General features: G+C 45.1%; 1 protein-coding gene across 5 annotated transcripts in view; it reads right to left on the bottom strand.

Annotated features, from left to right (window-relative positions):
- CDC42BPA (CDC42 binding protein kinase alpha) overlaps positions 1 to 26,847 on the bottom strand; it is a 360,647-nt gene that overhangs the window by 228,296 nt on the left and 105,504 nt on the right. For all 5 annotated transcript variants that reach the window (XM_073628296.1, XM_073628295.1, XM_073628298.1 and 2 more), the window contains exon 2: positions 3,333 to 3,424. In XM_073628296.1, coding sequence (XP_073484397.1) covers positions 3,333 to 3,424 — 92 coding nt within the window. The remainder of the gene's footprint in view (positions 1 to 3,332; positions 3,425 to 26,847) is intronic.

Raw genomic sequence — 26,847 nt, 5'->3', positions numbered from 1 at the left:
TGTAGCACCCTCCTAGAATAGGTTGAAGAAGAGGCTCAGGTAAATGTAGTTCTTTAGCTCCTCTGTAAACATTGGAGCAGTGCGTGATCTTTTGGCTGTTATGGGTCTCCATGCCTTCTAGTTGTTTCTAGAATGTAGTGGGCTGGAAAAGGCAGACCCTTGGCCTGAATATTTATGTGAGCTCAACAAATCCTTGGGGGTAAGAATGCCCAGTAGGTGGCTTGAGAGTACATAAATGGTTTTAGACCACGAGTAGCAGGATTCTTGCCCTTCTGAGCAGTGTAGATGAAGTCGGCAGGAGTTCAAGGTCCCAGCTCAGTGAGAGCTGGGGGGCCTATTTGCTGGAATCAGTTGGGAGCCAAATCAAAGGGATTCATTGGGGCAGGCCTGGAGACTCACAGGAAAAGTGTCTAGCTGATATTGGACAGAGGCATCCAATTATATGAGGACATTGTGAGTAAAGACTAGGACAAAGGATCCTAGTGACTGTTCGCTGCTTTAACCTCCCCCTTGGGTAACTGTTCCAGCGCTATTGGATTGGAATCTTTCCTTTGTTTGTAGTTCCAGAGTTACTGTCCCTCTATTGTTAGCCAGAAGGGGGATTATCCTGAAGCATGTAGACAAGGCAGAGAGAGTCCTCTGGTTTCTTTCTGCACTAAATCCAGAGCATCCCAAAGCCCACCTTGCACCCCACCAAGTTCAACGAGCATTAAAAGCATAAAAAGACATCCCTTGCCTGGTCATTGAGTTGTGAGACTGTCTGGGTTGTTGTGTGCCTGATTACTTGTACACCCCAAAATTGTGAAGAGCACCCGGCGCAGATTAGCAGGACCCATCAGGGGCCAACTCTACACCTGGCTTTGGGCAGAGTAGGGAAAGCGACCCCCTGTGCTGGTTTGTAATGCTGTCTTTGTGCATGTTAGGGAGATTCAATCTCTCTGATTGTTTTGATGACCAATGTCACTGGACTTAAAGTGAGGAAAATATTGTCACTAGAAAAGGAATAGAGAGAAAAACTTCCAATGAGGACACCTACTACCTACTGAGGACTACCTTCCAAGATGACAACAAAATCTTGAAAGTGATTTCACGTGTTCCCTACTGTAGCCAAAACGGAGGAGGGACAAAACACACACACATTTCGGCTGTAGATATGCTTTAACTGATTACTAATGCGCTACCCTCCATCTTCACATTTCCTAGTTTGAGTCCTGCTGTGTAAGAGATCACAGGTGGCCAATATGAAAACACATTCAGGTGCTTACACTAGCATCGATTTAAAATGAATGTAATTATTTTAATGAGCACATAACTGCATTTTTTTTCTTTCCTAATTTTTGCGTCTGTCAGGAGTTCCATTATATTAGTTACATCGCCCATGATGCTGAGCAGTGCTGATGGTAGACAATGAGTTAAACACAAGGAAATGATACACTCTCAGAATTGCAAGCAGATAATCCTTAATGAGCATGAGAAACTGGAAAGCAGATCTGGAAGAAGCGATTGTAACAAATATAGTTCGTATAATTGCATGTTGGTGTTCCCTCCATCATCATGTCTGGAGAAGGCTCTGCTCATCCCCAGACTGCGGCCGATGCCAGAGGAATGTGGGAAATCACCACTGGCGGAAGGAGGGGCCAGGATCCGTTCACTGACTGTGCTGCTGTTCTGTAAAGCTGGGCTAATGCAAAACAGCCATTGCACTACGCTACACTGCTTACATGAAAATCACACGCCAATTACCGATGCAAGAGTGTGCAAACAGCAGCCAATCACAGATCAGTGCTCTGCAGCTGAGCAGGCAAACTTGTCTATCATTTGTCACCATTGGCTACCTGAACACCAAGGAGCAACACTGATTGCAACCCATCATAGTGACAGCTGTAACAATTTCAGTGCCAGCTAAATTAAGCCCCTATTGAACTTTCAGTTACATCAGCTAAAAATATTCCAGGGGCATCAAAACAAGAACTGTACAGCCTAATAGATTATTTATTTGTGTTTGTTTTTTTAACACAGTCACAGCCTGGGTAGAAATATCAGCATCCTGCCAGCATGCTGTAGAGATGGACTTTTGCAATCTGTGGGGAAGCAGTAGTCTCTCTGCAGGTCTGACACAACCCCTGCTAACTCAGAGCTCTGCAATCAGCAGGAAGCATAAACTGTGCTGAATGGATGGCTTTGAGTCAGCAGGTGGCGTGACGGATCTCAGCAGAGAGCACTGCTTCCACACAAAGAGAAAGGGTCCCTCTCTGCAGCATGCTGGCAGGACATAGGCTTTTCTACTCAGGCTTTAGCTGCTTTAAAAAGAAAGCACACTGTAAGGCTATACACACCTTTTGTTTTGATTTACCTGGAATGGGAATAGTGGATTTAAACAGAAATTTCAATTGGTCTTCAAAGAAATAATAAAATAAATAAATAAAAAGGTCTTTACAGGTAATGGAGTGTTTCCATTCAAGTCTCTCTAGCACATTAAAATTAACCTGTACTTTTGACCCTAATTCCCCAAATTGCACAGATTATCCATCTATAAATTAGGCAGTACAATCTGCAACTCTGCTAAATGACTGCTGACATAAGACCAATTAGCCACCTAAAATGCAATTGTCAATCAGGCCGAACTAATCAATACACTTGCACAGAAATAACAGTAAGGGCTCATATGCCTTGTTTTAATGCACATGTTAAAATATATTCTGAATGGGCACTGTACCTTAAAGTGATTGTAAAGTCTTGTTTTTTTTTAAATAACAAATATGTTATACTTACCTCCTCTGTGCAGTTGGTTTTGCACAGAGCAGCCTCCTCTTCTCGGGGCCCTCTTTGCTGCTCCTGGCCCCTCCCTCCAATCGAGTGCCCCCACAGTCAGCAAATTTCTATGGTGGCACTGGAGCCAAGTCACAGCTCCGTGTGTCCATTCAGACACAGAGCCCCGACCTGGCCCTGCTCCTTCTCTCCCCTGATTGGCTGACTGACTTTGATTGACAGCCGTGGGAGCCAGTGGTGCCACTGTTGTGTCTCAGCCAATCAGGAGGAGTGCCTGGGCGGCTTAGACATTTGTGGATATCACTGTACAGAGATGGGGTTCAGGTAAGTACTTAGGGGGTCCTGGGGAGGCTGCTACACAAAAAAAGGTTTTTTTCTTAATGCATAGAGATGCATTAAGATAAAACACCCTTCCGCCTTTACAACTCTTTTAATGCCAGAAAAAATAAATAGGATGAAGTGTTTTCCAAAATGGTAGTGGGGTTATACGACCAGTCCAGATGCAAAAGGTGGAACTCCAACAATGAGCCAATTTGCAGAGTGCTAAATTTTGTTCAACTCACCTCACCAAAAGCTCCTCTTCCAATTACTTTCAAGATTTCAAAGTCTTCTTTGTGTAGCCGTAGTTGCTTCACTTTATGGGCAAATGGTTTGGCTGGAAAAAAAAAAAAGAGAAGAGAAAATTAGACTATTATTACCGTTGTTATAATAACTCTATGGGGTTGATTCACTAAAACTGAAGAGTACAAGATCTGGTACAGCTGTATATGGCAGCCAATCAGCTTCTAAAATCAGATCGTTCAATTAGGCCCCTTTCACACTGGGGCGGTTTGCAGGCGTTATTGCGCTAAAAATAGCGCCTGCAAACTGACCTAAAACTGCCGCTGCTGTTTCTTCAGTGTGAAAGCCCGAGGGCTTTCACACTGAAGCGGTGCGCTGGCAGGAGAGGGAAAAAACTCCTGCAAACAGCATCTTTGGAGCTCCTGCCCATTGAAATCAATGCTGTAGCGGCGCTATGCGAGTGGTTTTAACCCTTTTTTCATCCGCCAGCGGGGGTTAAAACTGCACCGCTAGCGGCCGAATACCGCCGCTAAAATGACGGTAAAAGGGCACTAAAATAGCGCCCTTTTACCGCCGACGCCCCCACCGCCCCAGTGTGAAAGGGGCCTTAAGCTTTGACCAAAAAAAACCTGGAAGCCAATTGGTTTCTATGCAGAGCTACACCAAATTTTGCACTCTTCAGTGTTTGTAAATCAACCCCTATGAGTTGGTGTACGTACAGCAATAAGATAACCATCACACTATGGTAATCATCAGATCATGACGCCTCCAAATATCAATGGAAAAATTGTGGAGATGCCTCTAGACCAGTGCTTGTCAACTTGCAAGGTATAGGGGGCCTCAGCAGTGACCACTATCACCAGGCAAGATTGTCAGAAACTACAGGCATACTATAGAAAATGATAGACTGTGGACATGCTTACAGGTTTCGTGGAAGATTGGAAACATGCTAGAAAAGACAGTGAGAGTAGGGACATGTTACATAAGGTGAGTGGAAATCACTGCTATACCCCATTACAAATCAATGCTCTCATTCCTACTACAAACTGTTGGGTCCGAGGACCACACAAGCACCAAAAGGGCTGCATTTAGCCCTTTGGCTTTAGAGTCTAGACAATAGACAATAAGCAGAACTAAAGTCTGCAAAAATAAAAAAAAAGTTGCTAGGAGTAAACACATCACCAATATTTTTCACTTAGTGCGTATGCTAGTAGCTCTCATCTTTACAGCTATAAAACTTACAATCACTTCAGCCTGGAGAACACCTACTGTAAGCTATGAAGCAGTTAAAAATAAGTTGAACAAAATCATGAGCAACAAAAACTTTACTGCTACCTTGACTGAGATTGATGCAAAGTTTTTATCTGTATATCAACCCTGGACATCATACTGCCAACCCTCGAGATTTGAGAATAATTCTTGCAATGTAACTACACCAAACATCTAATCCCCTTGTAACCCCTTCCCCTCTCCCTTCCCCTCTCCCTTCCCTCTTTCCCTATTTTCTGTTTTTGGACAGAGTGGGGAAGGGTTTGAACTTGTGTCAGGTTTATATTGCTGCTAGGGTTAAAATAAGTAGGTGAGTATTTTTAAATGACTACATAAGGAGATAGTTCTACAATTACAGATGCTCTGTTGCATTTGTCACTTAGAGCGCAGTTCCACCCAAAAATGGAACTTCCGCTTTAAGCACTCGTTACCCCCCTGACATGCCACAGTTGGCATGACATTTTTTTTTGGGGGGGGCGGGTAGCAGGTACCTGGTTTTGACAGGTACCCAGCTCCCTCTTCCTCTCCTGGCGCTGACCAGAAGTTCACCTCGCCCCCTCCCTCCCTGCAATCTTCTGGGACACATCACAGGTCCCAGAAGATTGCTCGGCCATTCAAGACAGCACAGCGCGACTCGCGCCCGGCTGTGAAGCCGCAAGCTGTTACAGCCGGGTGCCCACATTTACAATGCCGGCGCCGTGGAGAGGAGGGGAGAGGAGTGAGGCTTTGGGGTTCGCATGCTGGACTGTGGGACAGGCGAGTGTCTGTTTATTAAAAGTCAGCAGCTACACTTTTTGTAGCTGCAGAATTGCAAATGGGCGGAACTCCGCTTTAACGACATCTCTGTTTATCTGCAGGAAGTTTCTAGCATTGCAGCAGTACCACAATAAAGGGTGAGCTGTCCTTTTGCTTTCAATGACTGATCCAATGATTCCACATTGAGTCACAGACTCTCCAACAAGTGGACAGATATGAAGCGTTAATCACTCAGTTACTGCATACTTGTTATAGGTCAGCGACTTGGAACACAATGGGGGAAATTTGCTAAAACTGGTGCAAACAGAATATGGTGCAGCTGTGCATAGTAACCAATCAGCTTCTAACTTCAGCTTGTTTGATTAAGCTTTGACAATAAGGCCCCTTTCATGAGAGCGGTTCAATCGGGTTCACCTGTCCGTTTTTCAGGCGGACATGAATGGACCCTCAACTCTCCTCTATGGTGTGACATATGTAAAAAGACTTGTATCCGTTTACACCCGCCTACCTCTAATCTGATCCAATAAAAACAAACAGAAGGGGATCTGTTCCCCTCCAACTGGCCGGATCAGATTAACGAGCAGTCGAGTGTAAACAGACAGTTGGTCAGTTTACATCCGACTGCCCATAGAGCAGAGTGGGCTCCACCCCTGTCCGCTCTGCATAAGTGGAGTGGACATGGACTTGTCATCCGCCCATTTCGCTCAGTTCATCGGGGGATCGGCGGACAGATCCCCTGCTGAGAAAAAATCTGAGCAGGAAGGGGTTCTAAAACCTAGAAGCCGATTGGCTGCACAAGATTGTGTGTGCTCCAGTTTTAGTAAATGCCCCCCAATTAACCCTTTGAACCATTATTAGCACCATGCATTCAGCAATGGCAGCACTCCGTATATCTCTCTCAAAACCGGCTTCTTGCTCTCCTATGACCAGCTATGGAGATTGCCATGGAAGACAAAAGACATGACAGTGAGCTGACTTGATGCAGCTTAGCCAGACACAACAATGAATGGAGCTGCAGAGATTAATTCATATGTACGACTCACACTATCAGGAAAATGCAGTCTGCGGCGAGAAGGTGAATGAAACGAGCCAGAGGAATACTCATCACTGACGGCAGCTTATAATCAGCATCTCTCCATCTGCAGTCTAGGAGAAAATGATATGTTGCAAGGCAGGCAGAAAGGAAAGTCAGATTCTGCTTTTCTCTTACATTATATAAGTTTAATAGTATTTTGGAAGAGTGGTTTGTAAACCCCACTTATCCATTTTAGCTAAACTCTACGACCTTTATGGTCACCTTGAAAAGGCTATAGAAGAGTATGGTGTCACTGATAGTACAACAAGATGGATTTTGGTCAAATATGGTAACCAAAAGCACTCTATTAAACCAATGCAAAACTCAGAGTCTTTACAAATCAGGTTTCTGCATATCTCATTTCCATCACAAATCCCAAAAATTAGGAATGCCTTGCCAATTTTCTTTTTAACCTGTGGTGGGCGCGCAAAAATTAATCAGTAAGTGAACCAAAAAAGTGTATGTGAACACACACACAACAAAAAAACTCTTAAGGTGTGCCTCTGGTCCACCTCCTGAAGAACCTGACCCCCCCCCCCCAGGTGCAAGACTTCTGGTAGCAGTAAGGCACACTCAGGTCCACCTAGCCAAAAGGCCTGGTTGACCCCTCTTTTGATGGTCAGCTGAAGCCAACCACCAAGTATTGGGTAAGGGGTTCTCAAAATGACAGATGCCCGCTCCCCCAGGCAAGGGAGGAACGAACCTGATGGCTCGAGGACCCACACAAACATGACAAATGTGGAGAGAAAAGGTAAATATTCAAATAAGTAAAGCTGACCATAGACTGTTTGAACCAGATTCGAACCATGTATAGGCAGGCTGAATGTACCCAAGTTGGTCGATCAATCAACTTGGTTGCAACCAGCCTGACAGATTTTACATGTGATTAACACTGGCGGCTATTAGCCGCTGGCAAGATTCATTGTGTTCTCACAGTGAGGACAGCTTCCCCCACTCCCTGCCGGTAAAACACAATGGCTCGTCGGGAGAGATTGCCCTGTCAACACCGTCTGTGTTGATAGATTAATAGAATGATTTTCTTTTCTGCAACCTGTGGTTGCAGGAAGAAAATCGCTCTGGATAGTCTAAGTCCCAGTGTTGTGCAATGGCTAGACCTGGTGGTCTTGTAAAAAAAAAAAAAAAATGCATTGTTAACATTAGAATAGTGGGTGGTGCTATGCAAATCATTTCTCATTTGCCTCTGTACATCTAGAACTGCTGGTGTTTAGTGCAGATAAAGTCTGTTATGGAGTCATTCACTCCAAAATTCATACAATTTCAGGCTTTTTGGACATCAGCAGCACTGTATAAACTGTGGCTTCCATGGAGTTGGGCTTATGGACTGACATGAAGGTACAACCAGGCAAGTTATGTTGAGGTGGGCTAAAAGAAACCAAAACGCCCCACTAGGGCCCCTTTCACACTGCTGTGATTCAAAAGTCATGCAATTTTACCACGAATTTGCACACCGCGATTTCAACGCAATTTCAGGGAATGCCTGTGTAAACTTGAGGTCTATGGACCTCAACTCGCATGAAAGTCGGACCAAAGTAGTACAGGGACTACTTTGAAATCGTCACGACTTGAAGTTGCACATATATGAATGGTTATCATTGGAAATCACAGGGAACGCCTTGCCATGTGACTTTGCAGTCCCAAATCGCAGGATAAGTCTCACAAGTGTAAAAGGGGCCTTACAGTTATTTCAGTGAACAAGCCTTCAACTTTTCATAGAAGGCATGGTTTCCAAACACCGGACTAATGATGGACAACTAGTTGGAAACAGTTGTATGCAGTTTGGAATAAATGGCTCTATAATAATTTAAGGCTGTATTAGTGCTATTAATGTGAAGTTCTGGATGTACAGTTGGCCCTTGGAAAGATTTGCACAGATTTGTCAGTTATTCTAAAATAAGAACTACAGTTTTTCTTTTTTGAGACTGCAGAAAAAATTAGTCATCACACATACATGTCTCACTCTGTTGGGTGGTCCCAACCTACTGAGTAAAGAGGTTCTTCACCATTTATTGTGAAAGCATCATGTCAGAAGATTCTGATGTCACTTGCCTTGATATAATGTTTTTACAATACATGGTGAAGAACCCTCTTGGAATTCTGGTGACTTTCCACAATTTACGGCACCATCCACTGTGTCACTACAAGCACCCACCGTCTTGAACAGTCCTAGGTTGAAGGCAGTGCATCTCACATATGGACTATCTGATCCACTCAGCTGATGAGTAAAATAAAAGCCCCTACTGTGAATTCAAAACACTCACTAATTGGATGGACTTCTGAAAACTTTTACTATAATTTGGGAAGAATAAAGTCAACCTGTGCTTCTCCCATTTTATTAATGCCCTGCTCCATCACTGTGTATACTCGCCACCTCTTTGCACAGCCTCCTGCTCCATTTAGCTGCCCATGTCAGAGAGAAATACAGAGTATGTGGTATTTTCAGGTATGGGGTGCAACTCTCTGCCAATTATGATGAAACACTGGTGTTTGACAAAATATTCTATTGGCTGTCCCATATTGCCCCAGTGTCAGAAAAATCACCACCAGGTAATAAAAGGAGACCTGAACAGCTCTGCCATTGGGAAATGTACAATTTTTTTTTTTAACAGGCTTTGTGTTCTTCTTTAATAACAGCCAAATTCCATCATGACTGCATTGGAAAATGATATACATTTGACAGAGAGACAGATGTAGGCTGTTGTGTAAAAAGAAAATGGAAAACCTTGTTTTCTTAGCCGCGTGGAGGAATGACAGCTGCAATCTGGTTGGTCGTCATGAGCAACACAAACATTTTTTCCCTTTCTACTTTAAATGTCACTGGAGTCACTCCGCCACTTCACCCCGCACAGTTTTCTCATAACTGGGACGTGCAGCGGAAAATGCATTTATGTTGCCATGGAAACAGCAGACAACTATGTAAGCACTAGAGGGAGACAGACATATTTAGGATGTCCTACTTATCGAACATCAAACACAGAAACCACTCTGAGCTTCCAAAAAGGAGATCGGGGACCGCATGGCAATCATTGTCATGAGTTATGTTCAATCATATGCTTTTACATTTTATTGTTATAATACCCATTTACTATATATGATGCATACACATGTAAGCTGGACATACGCTAGTAGAATTTCATTCAAAAGTTTTTGTTTTAAGAACGTTCTTTAGGTTTTCTAATCAATAATGGGGTCAAATCGATCTTCATTTTCAACCGCAGTGACGAGAAAATTTGAAGGAGCAGGATGGAAAATGTTTGTCAAACGTACGAATTTCTAAAAGTGTGGTTTTCATTTGGGAAATTATATTCATTTCAAAATCAAATGATAAAAGCAAATGACATTTTGAAGTACTTTCCAGTGACGTTCATCCAGTCATCGACCATCTACTAGGGCAGGGATATGTAATTAGTGGACCTCCAGCTGTTGCAGAACTACAAGTCCCATGAGTCATAGCAAGACTCTGGCAACCACAAGCATGACACCCAGAGGCAGAGGCATGATGGGACTTGTAGTTTTGAAACAGCTGCAAGGGACACTGATAAGTGGGACTATGGATTCAGCCTTTTCCCTCTAGTGTCCAGTACTCAGATAACTACATCAATTCCTGTTAGAGTGAGCTAATCTTCTGGGAGACAACAGAGGATCTTAGAACCTGTAGTCCCACTGCCAATACATACTGTGTTCTTGAGTGCTGACTAAACTACACATACCAGAGAGCTGGTGGGGCAAAGAGGATTCTGGGAGAGCAGATATATTAAACTGCGATCTGCGGGATCTGGTTCCTGGTACGGGATTCCTGTGAGGGAGGTTGGAGGCTGCTGTCATTGCACAGATACAGCAGACCATTTTCAGCCTAGCTGGTTGCCATGACAATTCAAGCCAGCAGATCTGCATTGCTGTGATGCAGACCAATTGGCGGGGATCGCAGCAGCCGATTCTTTCTTTGGGATTCCCACCATCTATCTCCACACATCTGTTGCTGTTTTACTACATTGACAATCTGCTGGGTGGTGATTCTTCATTTCTCTCTGTGGATATTCAAAAACCTATAATGTCAGAGGGGTCAAGAGGCTTGCAAGGTCAAGGCATGACCAGCATCATCAAGCGGCTCATACAAGGGGAGCGCTACAAACACACACAGACTGCAGGCAAAGGAGAGAGGCTAAAATACTACTATTCCTGGAGAGAACGCTGCTCAAAGTATCCTTCAGTGCTAACTTCACGTCTGGAGGCCTAGCAGGGCCGATCCTGGCCAGGGTGCACGGGGTGCAGTGCACCCAGGCACCACAGAGGTGGGGGCGCTGTCGCTGAAGCGCCAGAGTGCTCCCCTCCCTCCTCCTCTCCTTGTCCGTAGGCGGCTCTCTCCGCCGGTCACCGCCACTGTGCCGCTGTGCCCACCATCCCAACTCCCTCCTCGTGTCGGAGGAGAGCGAGACAGCCGGAGACCGGAGCAGCTGTCTCTGTGTTCAGAGAGAGACCAGCCGCAGCCGCACAGTGATGTCACGGAGGAGGGGCCCGACGGGTTCCACTTCTCCTGTGTGTAACTCCGAGTCCTGCCTGCTGCCCAAGCCTGAGCTCTGTTCTCCACCCGTGCGGCGCGGCTGCACACCGTCCTCTCCAGCTGCTGCCCGGGTGTTTTTAATTAGCCTAATGGAGGGGGGGTCTGTACTAATGTGGGGGGGTGATTTGTCCTGGGGGGTCTGTACTAATGTAGGGGGGGTGGTTTGTTCTGGGGGGTCTGTACTAATGCAGGGGGGGTGGTTTGTCCGGGGGGTATATACTAATGTAGGGGGGTGGTTTGTCTGGGGGGGTCTATACTAATGTAGGGGGGTGGTTTGTCCAGGGGGGGTCTGTACTAATGTGGGGGGGTGGTTTGTTCGGGGGGTCTAAACTAATGTGGGGGGGTGATTTGCCCTGGGGGGTCTAAACTAATGTAGAGGAGGTGGTTTGTCCTGGGGGGGTCTATACTAATGTAGGGGGAGTGATTTGTCCGGGGGGGTCTAAACTAATGTAGGGGCGGGGGTGATTTGCCCTGGGGGGTCAGTACTAATGTAGGGGGGTGGTTTGTCCTGGGGGGTCTAAACTAATGTAGGGGGGTGATTTGTCCTGGGGGGTCTGTACTAATGTAGAGGAGGTGGTTTGTCCTGGGGGGTCTATACTAATGTAGGGGGGTGATTTGTCCTGGGGGGTCTGTACTAATGGAGGGGGGTGGTTTGTTCTGGGGGGTCTGTACTAATGGAGGGGGGGTGGTTTGTTCTGGGGGTTCTGTACTAATGGAGGGGGTGGCTTGTCCTGAGGGGGGTCTGTACTAATGGGGGGGTGGTTTGTCCTGAGGGGGGTCTATTCTGATAAAGGGGGTGTTTTGTCCTGGGGGGTCTATACTGAGGGAGGTGTTTATACTTAGTGGGGGGTCTGCACTGACGGACGGGGGTCTATACTTAGTGGAGGGGGGTCTGTACTGAGGGGCGACTATAGTTGGTGGAGGGGGTGATACCATGTTTTACTGCACCGGGTGACACCAACCCTAGTGACGCCACTGCAGCCGCGGGCTCTTGTTTCCCCTCTCCCTCTCCTCCTCGTGCGCGCTGCTGTACTAGTGAGCGGCGCACTATGTTTCTTCCCCCGCCTTCATATCGGCCAGGGAAGTAAAAAAAAGGAGCAAAGAAGAGGATTGTGGGACATGTAGTCCCAAGGACTGGCAGCCCCACTGTAACACAGAAACTGCAGCCCACACAGCATGCTCAGCTGAATGGGAGAGAGAGAGCCAGGACCCCGGGAAAGCTTTCAGGGAAGTGTATCCAGGACTCCAGAGGGAGAGGACAGTGCTGAGGGAACACCACCAGAGAGAGAACCCCGCTGACCTGCGCCACATGAGGGAAAGCCACACAGCGAAAGGAATGGAGTCATTGCCAGAATATAGATCTGGGCTCTACCCAGCGGAGTCACCACGGGCAATTCAGAGTAAGCTGACTCCTGATCAGAGGAGCCGTTGTTGCTGTATCGCTGGGTCAGGTGAGAGGGCCGATCGGCCATTATTTACCAACGTCCATAGGAACTGCAGTCTCTGACCATCTCTTGTAACATGTCTGCAGTCTCTGACCATCTCTTGTATCATGTCTGTAGTCTCTGACCGTCTCCTGTAGTATGTCTGCAGTCTCTGACCGTCTCCTGTAGCATGTCTGCAGTCTCTGACCGTCTCCTGTAGCATGTCTGCAGTCCCTGACCATCTCCTATATTATATCTCCAGTCTCTGACCATCTCCTGTACTATGTCGGCTGTCTCTGACCATCTCTTGTATCATGTCTGCAGTCTCTGACCATCTCCTGTACCATGTCTGCAGTCTCTGACCATCTCCTGTACTATGTCTGGGGGCTCTTTCTAACAGATTCTCTAACAGAAGCCCTCTCTGTGTGCATCAGAGAGACTCCGCTCCAGGTCTCATTAGTGTACGCTCTTCCTGTATTTTCTTTATTGTTAAAAGATCATGGGAGGATCCCAGGGTAACAAAGAATTCTTAGGGGAACATCTCTGTGTTTGAGTCGTTGCCATAGAAACATTTGTAAAAGGGAGGAGTTGGTAAGATGACCACGCCCACGTGGGGGCGCCAGAAATATTTCTGCACCCAGGCGTCTGTGACCCTAGGATCGGCCCTGAGGCCTAGGCTCTTAAACCAATGATGAAAAAAGTGAGATGTCTACACATGCATACAAGTTTCAAGTCAATGACTCAAAGAATTAAAGCGGTCGTAAACCACTAGATGTTTTTGTTTTTACCCTGCAAGGTAAAGGCATAATGTGCTAGTATGTGTCGCATACTAGCACATTATGTTAAACTTATCTTAAAACGAAGCCCCCCGCTCCGAGATTTCAGACCTGGAGGCCGCATCCATCTTCACCCGTCTTGCTTCCGGGTTCGCTGACTCCGGGTCTGTGACTGGTGGGAGCCGCAATGAAGTCACTCCACGCTCCTGCGCCTGGCTGCATGTTCAGTAAATATCTCCTGATTGGTGCACATTTAGGAGACATTTACATTACCTATATGTAATCCTTATTATAGGCTTACCTATAGGTAAAAGTCATGCATGCAAGTTAAATTCCACTTTAAAGTGTTTGTAAACCCTTAGGTTCCATGCACACTGGATGTTAATAATGTTATAAAAACGCTAGTAGCTTTGCAGTGAGTCTTTTAACGTTTTTGAAATATCGTTTATTAGTGGGTTTTTTATTATTATTATTTTTTTAATGGATCAAAAAGGGTAAAAAAAGCTGGTGAACCATGTTTTTGAGTGTTTATTGACATTTATCAGCATTTATGAGCGTTTTTGGCGTTTTTTGTGGTCAGAAAAACGACTCCTGAACGCGATTTTAGGGTGTTCAGAAAACAGCCCATAAACTCCACTGCTGATAAACATCCAGAAACGTCCTGGACACATAGTATAACAGAGGGGAGTTTATGGGCTGTTAAAAAAACTCCCAAAATCGGCCGTTTATGAGCTTCAGTGTGCATGGAGCCTTACATATACCCAGTGAAGTAACTGGCCTCAGGTGATACACAGAGATGAAACAAATTCTCCTACATAAGTTGTACCTGTTTATCTGAAGTCTTCCCTACAGCCAATTAAAGTCCAGAATTTATAAAGCTTGTTTGAGCTGTCAGAAAAAAAACCCCAAAAAAACAAAGGAGGGCAGAGAGATGAAATTACACTCTGAAGAGCTCTGGGAGCTGTTTAGAGGGGAGGGGAGGGGAAGGAAAGGGAAGAGATTCACTCCACCCACACACACACACACACACACACACACACACACACACACACACACACACACACACACACGAACAGAGCCGAGGCTGTCAATCAGCTGGAGGTTACTTTCCCTGTCACCTTTTTTTTTCCTTGGTGTCAGGAAAACTTATTCAAAGTGACTCATGTTGATGGAGAAACAAAGCAGTAGACAGAAATGACACTTAGTGCTTGTAACTGAGACACACTATAGAGGCATAGGCTTTGTTCATTTTTCATGTCTGAGGTTTACAACCATTTTAAAAGCTAAAGGTCACACATTCCCCTCCTGTTATTTTACCATTATTGCACTCCCCCATTACCCTGTCTGCCTGCCTGTGTGAGCTTGGCTTCTGTTTGTTTCAGAGCCCATGGAGCCCCCATTCTCTTGGTCCTTGGTGACTGGTAAACCAGGAGAAGGTCCCATGCTCCTCCATACCTAGAAGTACTGGGTAATTTCAATGGCTCCAGTGGGCAGCAGAGGAACGCAAGAAAGATGGGAAAAGGAAATCAAGGGAACTTTCCTGTCACTTTCCCCTTAACAGGCAAAAAAAAAAAAAGCTGTTACATTTCTTTGTCAATGCCATCTAAATCTGCTAGTGCATCTCCCAAAATGGACAATTCTGCTGTGCAAGGGTATCTCCTTTGCCCCTTCATCTAGAATGGAATCACCCTAGGAAAGAGCTGGAGCTGAAATAGTCTGCAGTGAGCCTGATGATTACACTCAGGGCTGCTGTTAGAAACCACTGGGTCCCATACAGACAACCTGACATGGGGCCCCATACAGCCAATGCTTCAGTTATGAATGATTACAGTGAGTGATTAGTATTGATCACTCAATGTCTTCATTCAGGAAAGGAAGGGGCTGGTAAATATGACATATTAGGGGAAATTACTGGAACTGATCTCTGCAGCAGCTGAAAGTCAATGGGAGGGAGAGAAGAAGAGGCCAGCTTTCAGCTGCTGCAGAGAGCAAAACAGGGGATTGTTTCCAAGAATTGCCCCCCTGCCACACTAATTACCCTCCCTGCATACATCTGATTCACCCTGCTGGCCTGGGCCCCCCTGCTGGCCTGAGTACCCTACAGGAGGACTGGTGGTACCCCCTTATCCACTGCCCTGATTACACTGGCAAATCACTGATCACAACTGCAATGCTTTGCAGGCTTCAGTGCAAAAAAATTAATAACTCATTTTTTTTCTTTTTTGCCATATAGAAATGTTAATCAATATTTTTACAAAAGGTGGAATATGCCTTTTTTTTTTTTGGAAATTGACTTATGAAGAGCACTTAAATATAAAACGTGGACTCCCCTAAGGTCTGGGATCTTCCTTTAATATTGGACTTCTCTATGGAACAGAGTCACAATTACCAGAGTGCTGGTAATTTAGAAATGGTGTTACGGCTGCTTTGTGGTGAGGCAATCAGAGCCTGGGCTAAAAATCCGCTACATATCTGACAACCACTAACCACATATGATGAGAAGGGAGAAGGAAATGGGAGACCGCAGGGTGCAACAAAACACAGACAACAAACACCTATATCGCACAGTGATATCTGCTGTCGCAGAGTGTCACTCCAGTGGCATAGAGGGGAAGGGAAAAAAAAAAAGACAGGATCCTGCTGCATATTTTATCCTGGGGCCCCTCAGCTCTAAAATAAATTGTGGACTGCCGTGTTCAGATCTGTGTGGATAATAAATACATAAATAAATAAAAAGGACGATCATTCGTTCGCTAATCTCATTGTGTGTACCAGGCATTACAGTGTAGAAGTCTGATCACTGTGGACAGGATACTGATAACATCATCTCAGCCTAGGCAAAAGTCATTCACTGGACTGGAACGCAGGAACAACTTTTTAATGATAAAAGGTGGAGCTTTTTAAAAAATATATTGTTTTCGAATGCTGTGATATGTTAGGAACATATGTATGCAGACATACAGTATCTCACAAACATGAGTACACCCCCCACATCTGTGTATATATTTTATTCTATCTTTTCATGTGACAACACTGAAGAAATAACACTTTACTACAATGTAAAGTAGTGAGTGTACAGCTTGTATAACAGTGTAAATTTGCTGTCCCCTCAAAATAACTCAACACACAGCCATTAATGTCTAAACCGCTGGCAACAAAAGTGAGTACACCCCTAAGTGAAAATGTCCAGATTGGGCCCAAAGTGTCAATATTTTGTGTGGCCATCATTATTTTCCACCACTGCCTTAACCTTCGTGGGCATGGAGCTCACCAGAGCTTCACAGGTTGACAATGGAGTCCTCTTCCACTCCTCCATGACAACATCACCGAGCTGGTGGATGTTAGAGACCTTGCGCTCCTCCACCTTCCGTTTGAGGATGCCCCACAGATGCTCAATAGGGTTTAGGTCTGGAGACATGCTTGGCCAGTCCATCACCTTTACCCTCCACTTCTTTAGCAAGGCAGTGGATGTCTTGGAGGATGGTTTGGGGTCGTTATGTTGGAATATTGCCCTGTGGCACAGTCTCTGAAGGGAGGGGATCATGCTCTGCTTTAGTATGTCACAGTACATGTTGGCATTCATGGTTCCCTCAATGAACTGTAGCTCCCCAGTGCCGGCAGCACTCATACAGCCCCAGCCCATGACACTCCCACCACCATGCTTCACTATAGGCAAGACACACTTGTCTTTGTACTCCTCACCTGGTTGCTGCCACACAAGCTTGACACCATCTGAACCAAATAAGTTTATCTTGGTCTCATCAGACCACAGGACATGGTTCCAGAAATCCATGTCCTTAGTCTGCTTGACTTCAGAAAACTGTTTGCAGGCTCTCTTGTGCATCATCTTTAGAAGAGGCTTCCTTCTGGGATGACAGCCATGCAGACCAATTTGATGCACTGTGTGGCGTATGGTCTGAGCACTGACAGGATGACCCTCCCACCCCTTCAACCTCTGCAGCAATGCTGGCAGCACTCATACATCTATTTCCCAAAACAACCTCTGGATAGGAAGCTGAGCACTTGCACTTAACTTCTTTGGTCAATCATGGTGAGGCCTGTTCTGAGTGGAAACTGTCCTATTAAACCGCTGTATGGTCTTGGCCACCATGCTGCAGCTCAGTTTCAGGCTCTTGGCAATCTTCTTATAGCCTAGACAATTCGACCATATGTGGGCTTCATCGGACCTGCAGCGGACTTTTTCGGTCGAAGATCTGACGGACTTTAGATTTGGAACATGCTTCAAATCTTTCCGACGGACTCGAGTCCAGTCGAAAAATCAGCTCGTCTGTATGCTAGTCCAACGGACAAAAACTGATGCTAGGGCAGCTATTGGCTACTGGCTATCAACTTCCTTATTTTAGTCCGGTCTTACGTCATCACGTACGAATCCGTCGGATTTTGGTGTGATCGTGTGTAGGCAAATCCGGTCATTAGAAAGTCCGTCGAAAGTCCGTCGTAACTCCGTCGAAAAGACCGTCGGACCTTTGTTGTCAAAAAGTCCAACCGTGTGTACGCGGCATAACGAGTGACATGACACCGGGGAGGGAAAATGGCTAATTAGGCCCAATTTGAACATTTTCACTTAGGGGTGTACTCACTTTTGCTGCCAGCGGTTTAGACATTAATGGCTGTGTGTTGAGTTATTTTGAGGGGACAACAAATGTACACCGTTATATAAGCTGTACACTCACTACTTTACATTGTAGCAAAGTGTCATTTCTTCAGTGTTGTCACATGAAAAGATATAATAAAATATTTACAAAAATGTGAGGGTGTACTCACTTTTGTGGGATACTGTAAGTTACTGAAAGGTAAATTTAAACAAAAAAAAGGATACTTTTTAGCGTAGGCATATGAAAGAAGGATCTCAAACAGACATGGAGTTATTTTGCAGAAAAGCAGCAGTGAGCTAGAAGCTTGGCACACTTGGGTAACTGTCCCAGCAGAATCCAGACTAATATTTAGAAGCGTTATAGTTTGTTAAAATCCTGACATTTCACAAACAGTCCACAAGCCATAGAGGCAGAGTCACTTCATCCACTTAGCGGAGCAGACGGACCTTCACAGCGTCCTGAGCTTACAAAACACACAACCTTATCACAGACACAACGGACATGGACCACAAACGAAGCCTCCAGGAGAACAGCAAAGATTAGCAGAATGGTATTAACCACTCTACCCAAAGTAATGTTTTTATTCATAAAAGTTTCTTTCTTGGTAACTTTGGAAACACTGTTTCTTTGTATATATTGTATTCATATATGTACACAGGGCAGTCATATTTGCAAATCCACGTTTACATGCTCAGGCTTAGCTTCCTGCTTTACAGTGCTACACAATGGTTATGCATACTGTTCCTTCTCACAATACAATTCTAAAGGTTGGATAACTTATTAAGTGCCACCCAAAATACTATAGTAGTAGTAAACACTGTAATGACTCCAACAATCTGATCACTAGAAATATACTATACTTTCCCCCTGAATCAGCCTCCCCAAAATGGATTTTCCCAGTTTTGGTGGGTACAGGGGATGCTAAGGACCTAATTCACCCAATTACCCAATTTATCTCTCAGTGATGCTATTGGTGAGTTATCAGGTCTCCATATCTACTGTGCCCATTGTAAAGGCTCTTACCATCCTAGCTAGATTTTTATTTTAAATTATGGAGAACAGAAGGCACTGCAACATACAAGGGTGGGAGGAACACTCAAAATGTCCAGGTAGACAAGAGGGTTGGGAATTATAAGCTCCATCTATACTTAGAATTTAATGTTTGCATAACCTTACCCTTTAAATTATACTTCTGACCACACTACCCCTTGCCTCATGCTGTAGTGATGTCACTGGAGACTGCATAATTAGACCTTATGGGTCTTAAAGCTGAAGTATAATGTACACATACAATACCTTCCACTGCTAAACAGTTGTTTGATAACAACCTAATATAGCTTAATCAAGCAAATGATCAGCAGATTGTACAGCTGAAGTCTGCACTACTCATTGGCCAGTAAAGAGAAGCATGCATGTCTAAAGGGATGTCAGAGATGTGTTCTTTCATATAATGCTCAGGTACACTGCTAAACAGTTGTTTGATAACAACGTAATATAGCTTAATCAAGCAAATGATCAGCAGATTGTACAGCTGAAGTCTGCACTACTCATTGGCCAGTAAAGAGAAGCATGCATGTCTAAAGGGATGTCAGAGATGTGTTCTTTCATATAATGCTCAGGTACAGTGAATGACGCCACACCTACAGATCAAACCCCCACACATAGTAAAGAACAATAAGTCTAAAAGCTGTGAGAGGCGGCCCAATGACTGAGTGAGCCAGGAAAGGTGGGGATTTAGAATGATAGAAGCCAAGACAGGAAACAAAGGTGGCCCAAGAAAGCTACTACAGCTTCAAAGAATTATATAGTAGCGATGCAGGTTTGCAGGGTATTAAAATCAATCAATTTATTCTAAGATAAAGACTTGCTACAAGTGTGAGAAATAGGGTAAGGCCCCTTTTAAGCAGGTGGACCGATAGGGTCCACCTGTCAATTTTTTCAGGTAGACCCGATTGGACCCTCCATCATCCTCTATGGAGCGGTGCATGTAAACGGATATGTGTGCGTTTACACCTGCCGACATCTAATCTGATCTGTTAAAAAAAAAAAAATGGATGGGGATTTGTTCCCTAACTGTCTAGCACAGGGGTCTCCAAACTTTCTAAACAAACTGTCTGTATACTGTCCTTCAAACTTTAGGGGGCTGCACTGTGGCCAGTGGGAGAAGAAAATGTCCTGGCATCAGTGGGAGTAACAATGCTCAATGGCTAGTATCAGTGGGAGGAATAGCGCCCCACCGTCGGTATCAATGGGAGGAATAGCGCCCCACCGTCGGTATCAATGGGAGGAATAGCGCCCCGTCGGTGGTATCAATGGGAGGAATAGCGCCCCATTGTTGGTATCAATGGGAGGAATAGCGCCCCATCGTTGGCATCAATGGGAGGAATAGCGCCCAATTGGAGGAATAGCACCCCATCATTGGCATCAATGACAGGAATAGCGCCCCATTGTTGGTATCAATGGGAGAAATAGCGCCCCATCGTTGGCATCAATGGGAGGAATAGCGCCCCATCGTTTGCATCAATGGGAGGAATAGCGCCCAATTGGAGGAATAGCACCCCATCGTTGGCATCAATGACAGGAATAGCGCCCCATCGTTGGCATCAATGGGAGGAATAGCGCCCCATCGTTGGCATCAATGGGAGGAATAGCGCCCCATCGTTGGCATCAATGGGAGGAATAGCGCCCCATCGTTGGCATCAATGGGAGGAATAGCGCCCCATCGTTGGCATCAATGGGAGGAACAGCGCCCCATTGTTGGCATCAATGGGAGGAACAGCGCCCCATCGTTGGCATCAATGGGAGGAATAGCGCCCCATCGTTGGTGTCAGTGGCAGGAACAAAAGGGGGAATAATGTTTCAAGGGCCGGATAAAGCAAGCAAAGGGCCGAATCCAGTCCCTGGGATGCAGTTTGGAGATCACTGGTCTAGTATATTGGAAGGAAGTCTGGTATAAACGGACAGGCGGTTCGTTTACACTTGACCATCCATAGAGGAGAGTGGGCGGTGTTTGTGTCCATGCTGCATAAGCAGAGCAGACATGGACCAGCCATCCGCCTGCTCAGAGGGGTTTAGAGGACAGATTCCCCGCTGAGCTGGCGGAGTCCACCCCGTATGAAAGAGACCTTAAAACTAGAGTTCAGATTTAAGAAATGAGAGCCTTAAAGATGACAGGGACACTTTAAATCTGCTATTAAATACAGCTCTAAGGCCTGCGTCAGGATATATCTCTCAGCTTTCCTCTTCTGTTTACTTTAGAAATGAATTTATAGCACAGGGTTCGGGTCGTATTACCCAATAACATTGTATCCATGGGTGTTAAATGATTCCAGCACCGGGCGGTATAGAGAAGCATTCAGTGGACGCTCACCCAGGCCCTGTGCTGCACACAGACGTTTACTTAAACACGCACACTTTCCATAAACAGCTGTCTGTGGCGTGTAACCAGGCCTGGGCCTTCACTTCCAGCCACCCTCGCATTTGTCTGGATCCCAGCTGAAAGCTTCACAAAGACAGCTTGTATGTTCTCTAAACACACAGAAGATAACGCATTGCAGGCACACAGGTCCACACACATCACAATGAAACCGTACAATCTCCAATAATAAGGGAGTACACGGAACAATTGAATGGACACAAACTGGGTTGTTTAGGTTCATCCCCACATTATATTGTTTAGGTAAATCTAATAGTAGCCATACACACAACGATGTCATCATCATCAATTATAATATAAAATGATGCCACATGTATTATATATATCTTATGTATATCATTATGGGAATCCACTCCACAATTGCGTATTCATATACGGCTTTAGATGAGTATTATTGTACTCTTTTTTTTCTTTTTCTTTTTATATTTTTATACTGGTTTTATACCGGACTTCATTGGCACTTATCACTGTATGTCACACTTTTGGTGTGACAATACATTTACTTTTTCATTCGTGGTTCACGCTTCTTCTCATGTGATTCTTTCACATGTTTTATGCCTTTATTCACACATATTTTTATGATCATGCACTAATTCGAATTCATTTTTTCGAGTTGGGGTCACCACATGCACTTCCAGGCCACTGTTTGCATCTCCGGGTCTTATGCATGACGTTGTTGGGCAGAGATGCTTTCAACTTCCCAGCATGGCCTGTCCCCATACCAACGCACTGACGCTTTCTATTACGCATGCGCACCACACTTCTCGTTCGGCCACCCGACGCTTACGGTGTCACCTCCTCAATTGAGGTCCGCCCTCATATCGGCGTCATTCTTTTTCACTACGCATGCGCATTACGTATATCATGCGCAGTATTTCTCATCACATCTGGATGCGCGTGTACACTGCGCGCCGTGCTTTTGTCTATATCGTCCACAACGAACGGCTTTGAATTCACTTGCTATTACATATTTATCACAGATCGCACATTGCACGTTCTTGCCAGTCACGAGTCTTATTGTTTTTTGTGGTTAGTTAACATTATACTTTGACCTCTTCACTTCCGGTGCCCATATTGTAACTAATATGAGGCGTGGAACGCACGCCGGGCGGCCATTTTGGCTGGATACAGGAAGTGCTGTTTTTTCATCTGTGGAGCTGATTACCATTATCATAGATGTACCCCTTATATATACTTTGGTGGCTGCAGTGGGGGGAACCCCCAGACTACGTCTATGAAGACGAAACGCGTTGGGTAGGACCCCACTGTCGCCACTTTTTACACAGCGCTGTTTTTTACGGATCTACATGTGAGTGTATATCTTTTTATTTCAATAAATTCCATTTTTATATACGGATTCACACTATGTGGCCATTCCTTCCTTTTTTCCATTTTTCATCATTATCGTTTGGTTCTTACACATCGTCCAGAGGAATATAACAACGCGTGGTTTGTTCCATATACTTCGCCCCTCTGGGTTCTGGCATCGTTTTGAGGGACACAGCAACTTGTGGGTCAATCCACAATCATCGCCTCTCTGGGCCATCCATAGCCACTCACCCCCCAAGCCTTATCCGACCCAACTCTGCGTATGCCCTTTTGGGTCCATCCCATCTGGTAAGCCTCTTCATTTTTGGTGGTGGTGTGTCTGTCTCCATTCCAGATGTCAAATATCTCTGCTTGAAGTGTTTAGTTCCTGAAGACTCCCTACTAATATATATACAGATGACTCTTCTTTACAATTTACATTTGGAACTGTTGGTCTAACGTTTTCCATATTGGACGTTTTCTCATTTCAATAGCGCTACACTCATTGTGGTTCTCTCTGATGCCACATGTATTGACTGCAAGTACAATCAATCCAAAACGATCTATTAAAAATGATCACTGCATTGCTTTATATTACAACTAGTTCTCTGACACATGGGCAGATATTCTTTTGATGAATCAGAAGTAGTCAACAAACTTTTGCCACGGTCGATAAAGCTGACATCACTGGCGAGAGCTCACTAAATCATTGGAATGAAGGGCCTGTGCTTTATGATTCTTATTCACTTCAGTCACTTTAGTCACACTGACTGATCGATTGCATGATCATATCAATATGTGTGTGGCCACCATAACCACTTGACCTCTGAAAGGTTTTACCCCCTTCATGACTGGGACACTCTTTGCTATTCAGCACTGTGCTACTTTAAAGCGTCCCGCCGTAAAAAAAAAATATCCGCCCCCCCCCCCCCCCCAAAAAAAATAGCATGCCAAATGTGGCATGCCAGGGGGTCACCGTGACTTGAAGCGGAAGTCCCAGTTTTGGGTGGAGCTCCACTTTAACTGACAATTGCTCAGTCATGCAAAACTGTAGCCATATGACATTTCTATAATGTTTCCACACAAATAGAGTTTTCTTTTGGTGGTATTTGATCATCACGGGGTTTTTTATTTTTTGTAATATAGATGAAAAAAAAGACAGAAAATGTTGAAAAAAAAACACAATATTTTCTACTTGTTATAAAACATATCTAATACAAAATAAAATAAAATGTCTTCACAAATTTAGGCCAACATGTATTCTGCTACATGTTAATTGGTTTGTGAAAGTTATAATGTCTACAATCGATGGTATATACAGTATATTGTCAAAAGTATTGGGACACCTGCCTTAACATGAACTTTAATGTCATCCCAGTCTTAGTCCGTAGGGTTCAATATTGAGTTGGCCCACCCTTTGCAGCTATAACAGCTTCAACTCTTCTGGGAAGGCTGTCCACAAGGTTTAGGAGTGTGTCTATGGGAATGTTTCACCATTCTTCCAGAAGCGCGTTTGTGAGGTCAGGCACTGATGTTGGACGAGAAGGCCTGGCTCAAAGTCTACGCTCTAATTTATCCCAAAGGTGTTCTATCGGGTTGAAGTCAGGACTCTGTGCAGTCAAGTTCCTCCACCCCAAACTCGCTCATCTGTGTCTTTATGGACCTTGCTTTATGCACTGATCCAAATCATTTGGTGGAGGGGGGATTATGGTGTGGGGTTGTTTTTCAGGGGTTGGGCTTGGCCCTTTAGTTCCAGTGAAGGGAACTCTAAAGGCATTAGCATATCAAGACACTTTGGACAATTTCATGTTCCCAACTTTGTGGGAACAGATTGGGGATGACCCCTTCCTGTTCCAACATGACTGCGCACCAGTCCATAAGCAAGGTCCATAAAGACATGGCAACCCCATAGAACACCTTTAGGATGAATTAGAGTAGAGACTGCAAGCCAAGCCTTCTTGTCCAACATCAGTGCCTGACCTCACAAATGTGTTTCTGGAAGAATGGTCAAACATTCCCATAGACACACTCCTAAACCATGTGGACAGTCTTCACAGAAGAGTTGAAGCTGTTATAGCTGCAAAGGGTGGGCCAACTCAATATGGAACTCTACGGACTAAGACTGGGATGCCATTAAAGTACATGTGCGTGTAAAGGCAGATGCCCAATACTACTGACAATAAAGTGTACATTGGAATTTACGCAGCTATAGACGCTATACTGGTAATCAGCAACTTATAGTGGGACTGTAACAGTGTGGTGGGAAATCTGGCGCTAACAGACCCTGGCTGGGAGGCACAGCGACATTAAAACAGTGATCAAATATAAAACTGTACAAGGACACTGTACTAATAGCACTGGCTGGGAAAGCGTTAATATCTAGGGGCAATCAACGGGTTAACTGTGTGCCTAACTAGTGTAATGTTTGTTGGGGTTCCTGACAGATCTGGCTGTTTTTTCTCCCTGCAGCCAGAACGCCGATCTGTGTACACTGCCACATGTGTTTGTAAACACAGGACTCTGTGCTGTGATTGGCTACAGCAAATCAGCAGGTCTCAGCCATAAATCATTACCTGGAACCTGCTGACCAAATCCCGCTGTAGCTAGTGACAGAGTTCGTTGACAGCAGGTGTGTGCATGCAAGCCCCCTTACCCAGGATAGGCTGGATGATGTACATGTATGTGATCCATCCGGCCCGCGCCGCCCTGTCGCAGTAAATGTACTGTGGTCCAGTGGCAAGCAGGTAAAAGGAGAATACAAAGGCTATACATTCGGATTGTAACATGTATCTCTACATTAAAGAGACCCTGTCACCATAGCTATTCAGGGGAAAGTGACAAGATCTTTTCAAAACCAACCCCCTGACCTAGTTATACAGACCATACTCCCCCACTGCTCCTTCTGTTGCAGTTGATGCAAAATAATGTTTCCAGGTTGTGGAGGGGCAGGTTTCCTCTTTCCCATGATGTAGTACTCAGGCCTAGAAAGCAATCACTATCCCTGAGCATGGTTACATGGCAGAGGTGGTAACATCATCGTCATTTACAACACCAAGGCATCCTATGATTGAAAGAGGAACATCAGAAAAGAGCTGCTGGAGAGGCCAGAATACCTGGGTTAAGGGGATAGAGCAAGTACAACTAGGTTAGAGGGCCTTTGATCTCTGTAAGGAAGCAGTGTTCTCTCTGCAAATGTCCGACCAGACCCCCGTATGAACCAAATCTATAGGCTCCACAATTTGCATGCTCCTTGTTAATTGGACAACTCAAGCTCTGACTCAGCAGGTAACGTGGCAGACCTCTGCAGAGAGGACTCTACTTTCCAGGGCCGTCACTAGGGTTGGTGTTACCTGGTGAGGTAAAACATGGTGTCACCTCCCCCCTCGCCTTAGTACAGACTGAACTCCCTTCCAGCCCCCCTTTCCGAGCATAGAACTGTACAGATCTCCAGAATGACTCTCCCTCGGCTCCCCCTCCACAGTATATATTGCACATTATATAGAGATATCCATGTATAGTACCTGTACAGGTAGATAGTGATCCTCTCCATCCCCCAGGTATATATTGTACAGTATATAGAGATATCTATGTATATTACCTGTACAGGTAGATGGTGACCTACTCAGGCTCCTCCTCCCCCGGGTGTCCTGCATTTTCTGTTATCGGATTTTGGGTCTCGGTGGAACCATCTATCACCTGCACTCACCTCTGCCAGACTCACCTGTTGCCAGTGACATGCCCCCCCCACTTGTTCATCTTCTCCCAGCTCTGTGAGATTCTACTACGCTCTTCATTACCCATCCATTTCTTGCTCATTCTCCACCCCAGCTCCTCTCTCTCGCCTTACTTGAGCTCTAAGCTCCACCCAGCAGCCTTCAAACATTCAGACTCCGCTCAGTGTTCCGCCCAATTTCAGCTATTCTTCGTCCCCTGCTCTCTGTGTACTGGATTGGTAGTGGCCGGGCCCCTTCCACTGAGTTCTCTCCGGGGTCCACCAATACCAGAGAACCTGGAAGAACCATGTCACCCTTCTGGTGGGTGTCACCTGGGTGCGGTCCACAACTCTGCTGTCTTTTTCACTCTTACTATAAAGAAAGCATACATGAATAAGTAGTAACATTTTCACTAGGCTTAGGAGGTAGTCCATGAGTCTGTAAAGCATAAACAGAACAGCTATTATATACTATTTAGATGGAAGGGCCAACATTGGTCTTTTAATTTGCACATTTAGAGAAAAAAAAAACATTTCAAGACTTTGGATTTCTTTGCTGTCCGGTG

Source organism: Aquarana catesbeiana, linkage group LG04, assembly GCF_042186555.1.
Source record: "Aquarana catesbeiana isolate 2022-GZ linkage group LG04, ASM4218655v1, whole genome shotgun sequence".
Taxonomy (NCBI): domain Eukaryota; kingdom Metazoa; phylum Chordata; class Amphibia; order Anura; family Ranidae; genus Aquarana; species Aquarana catesbeiana.
Note: the sequence above shows the minus strand (reverse complement) of the source record. Positions and strands in the feature narration are given on the sequence as shown.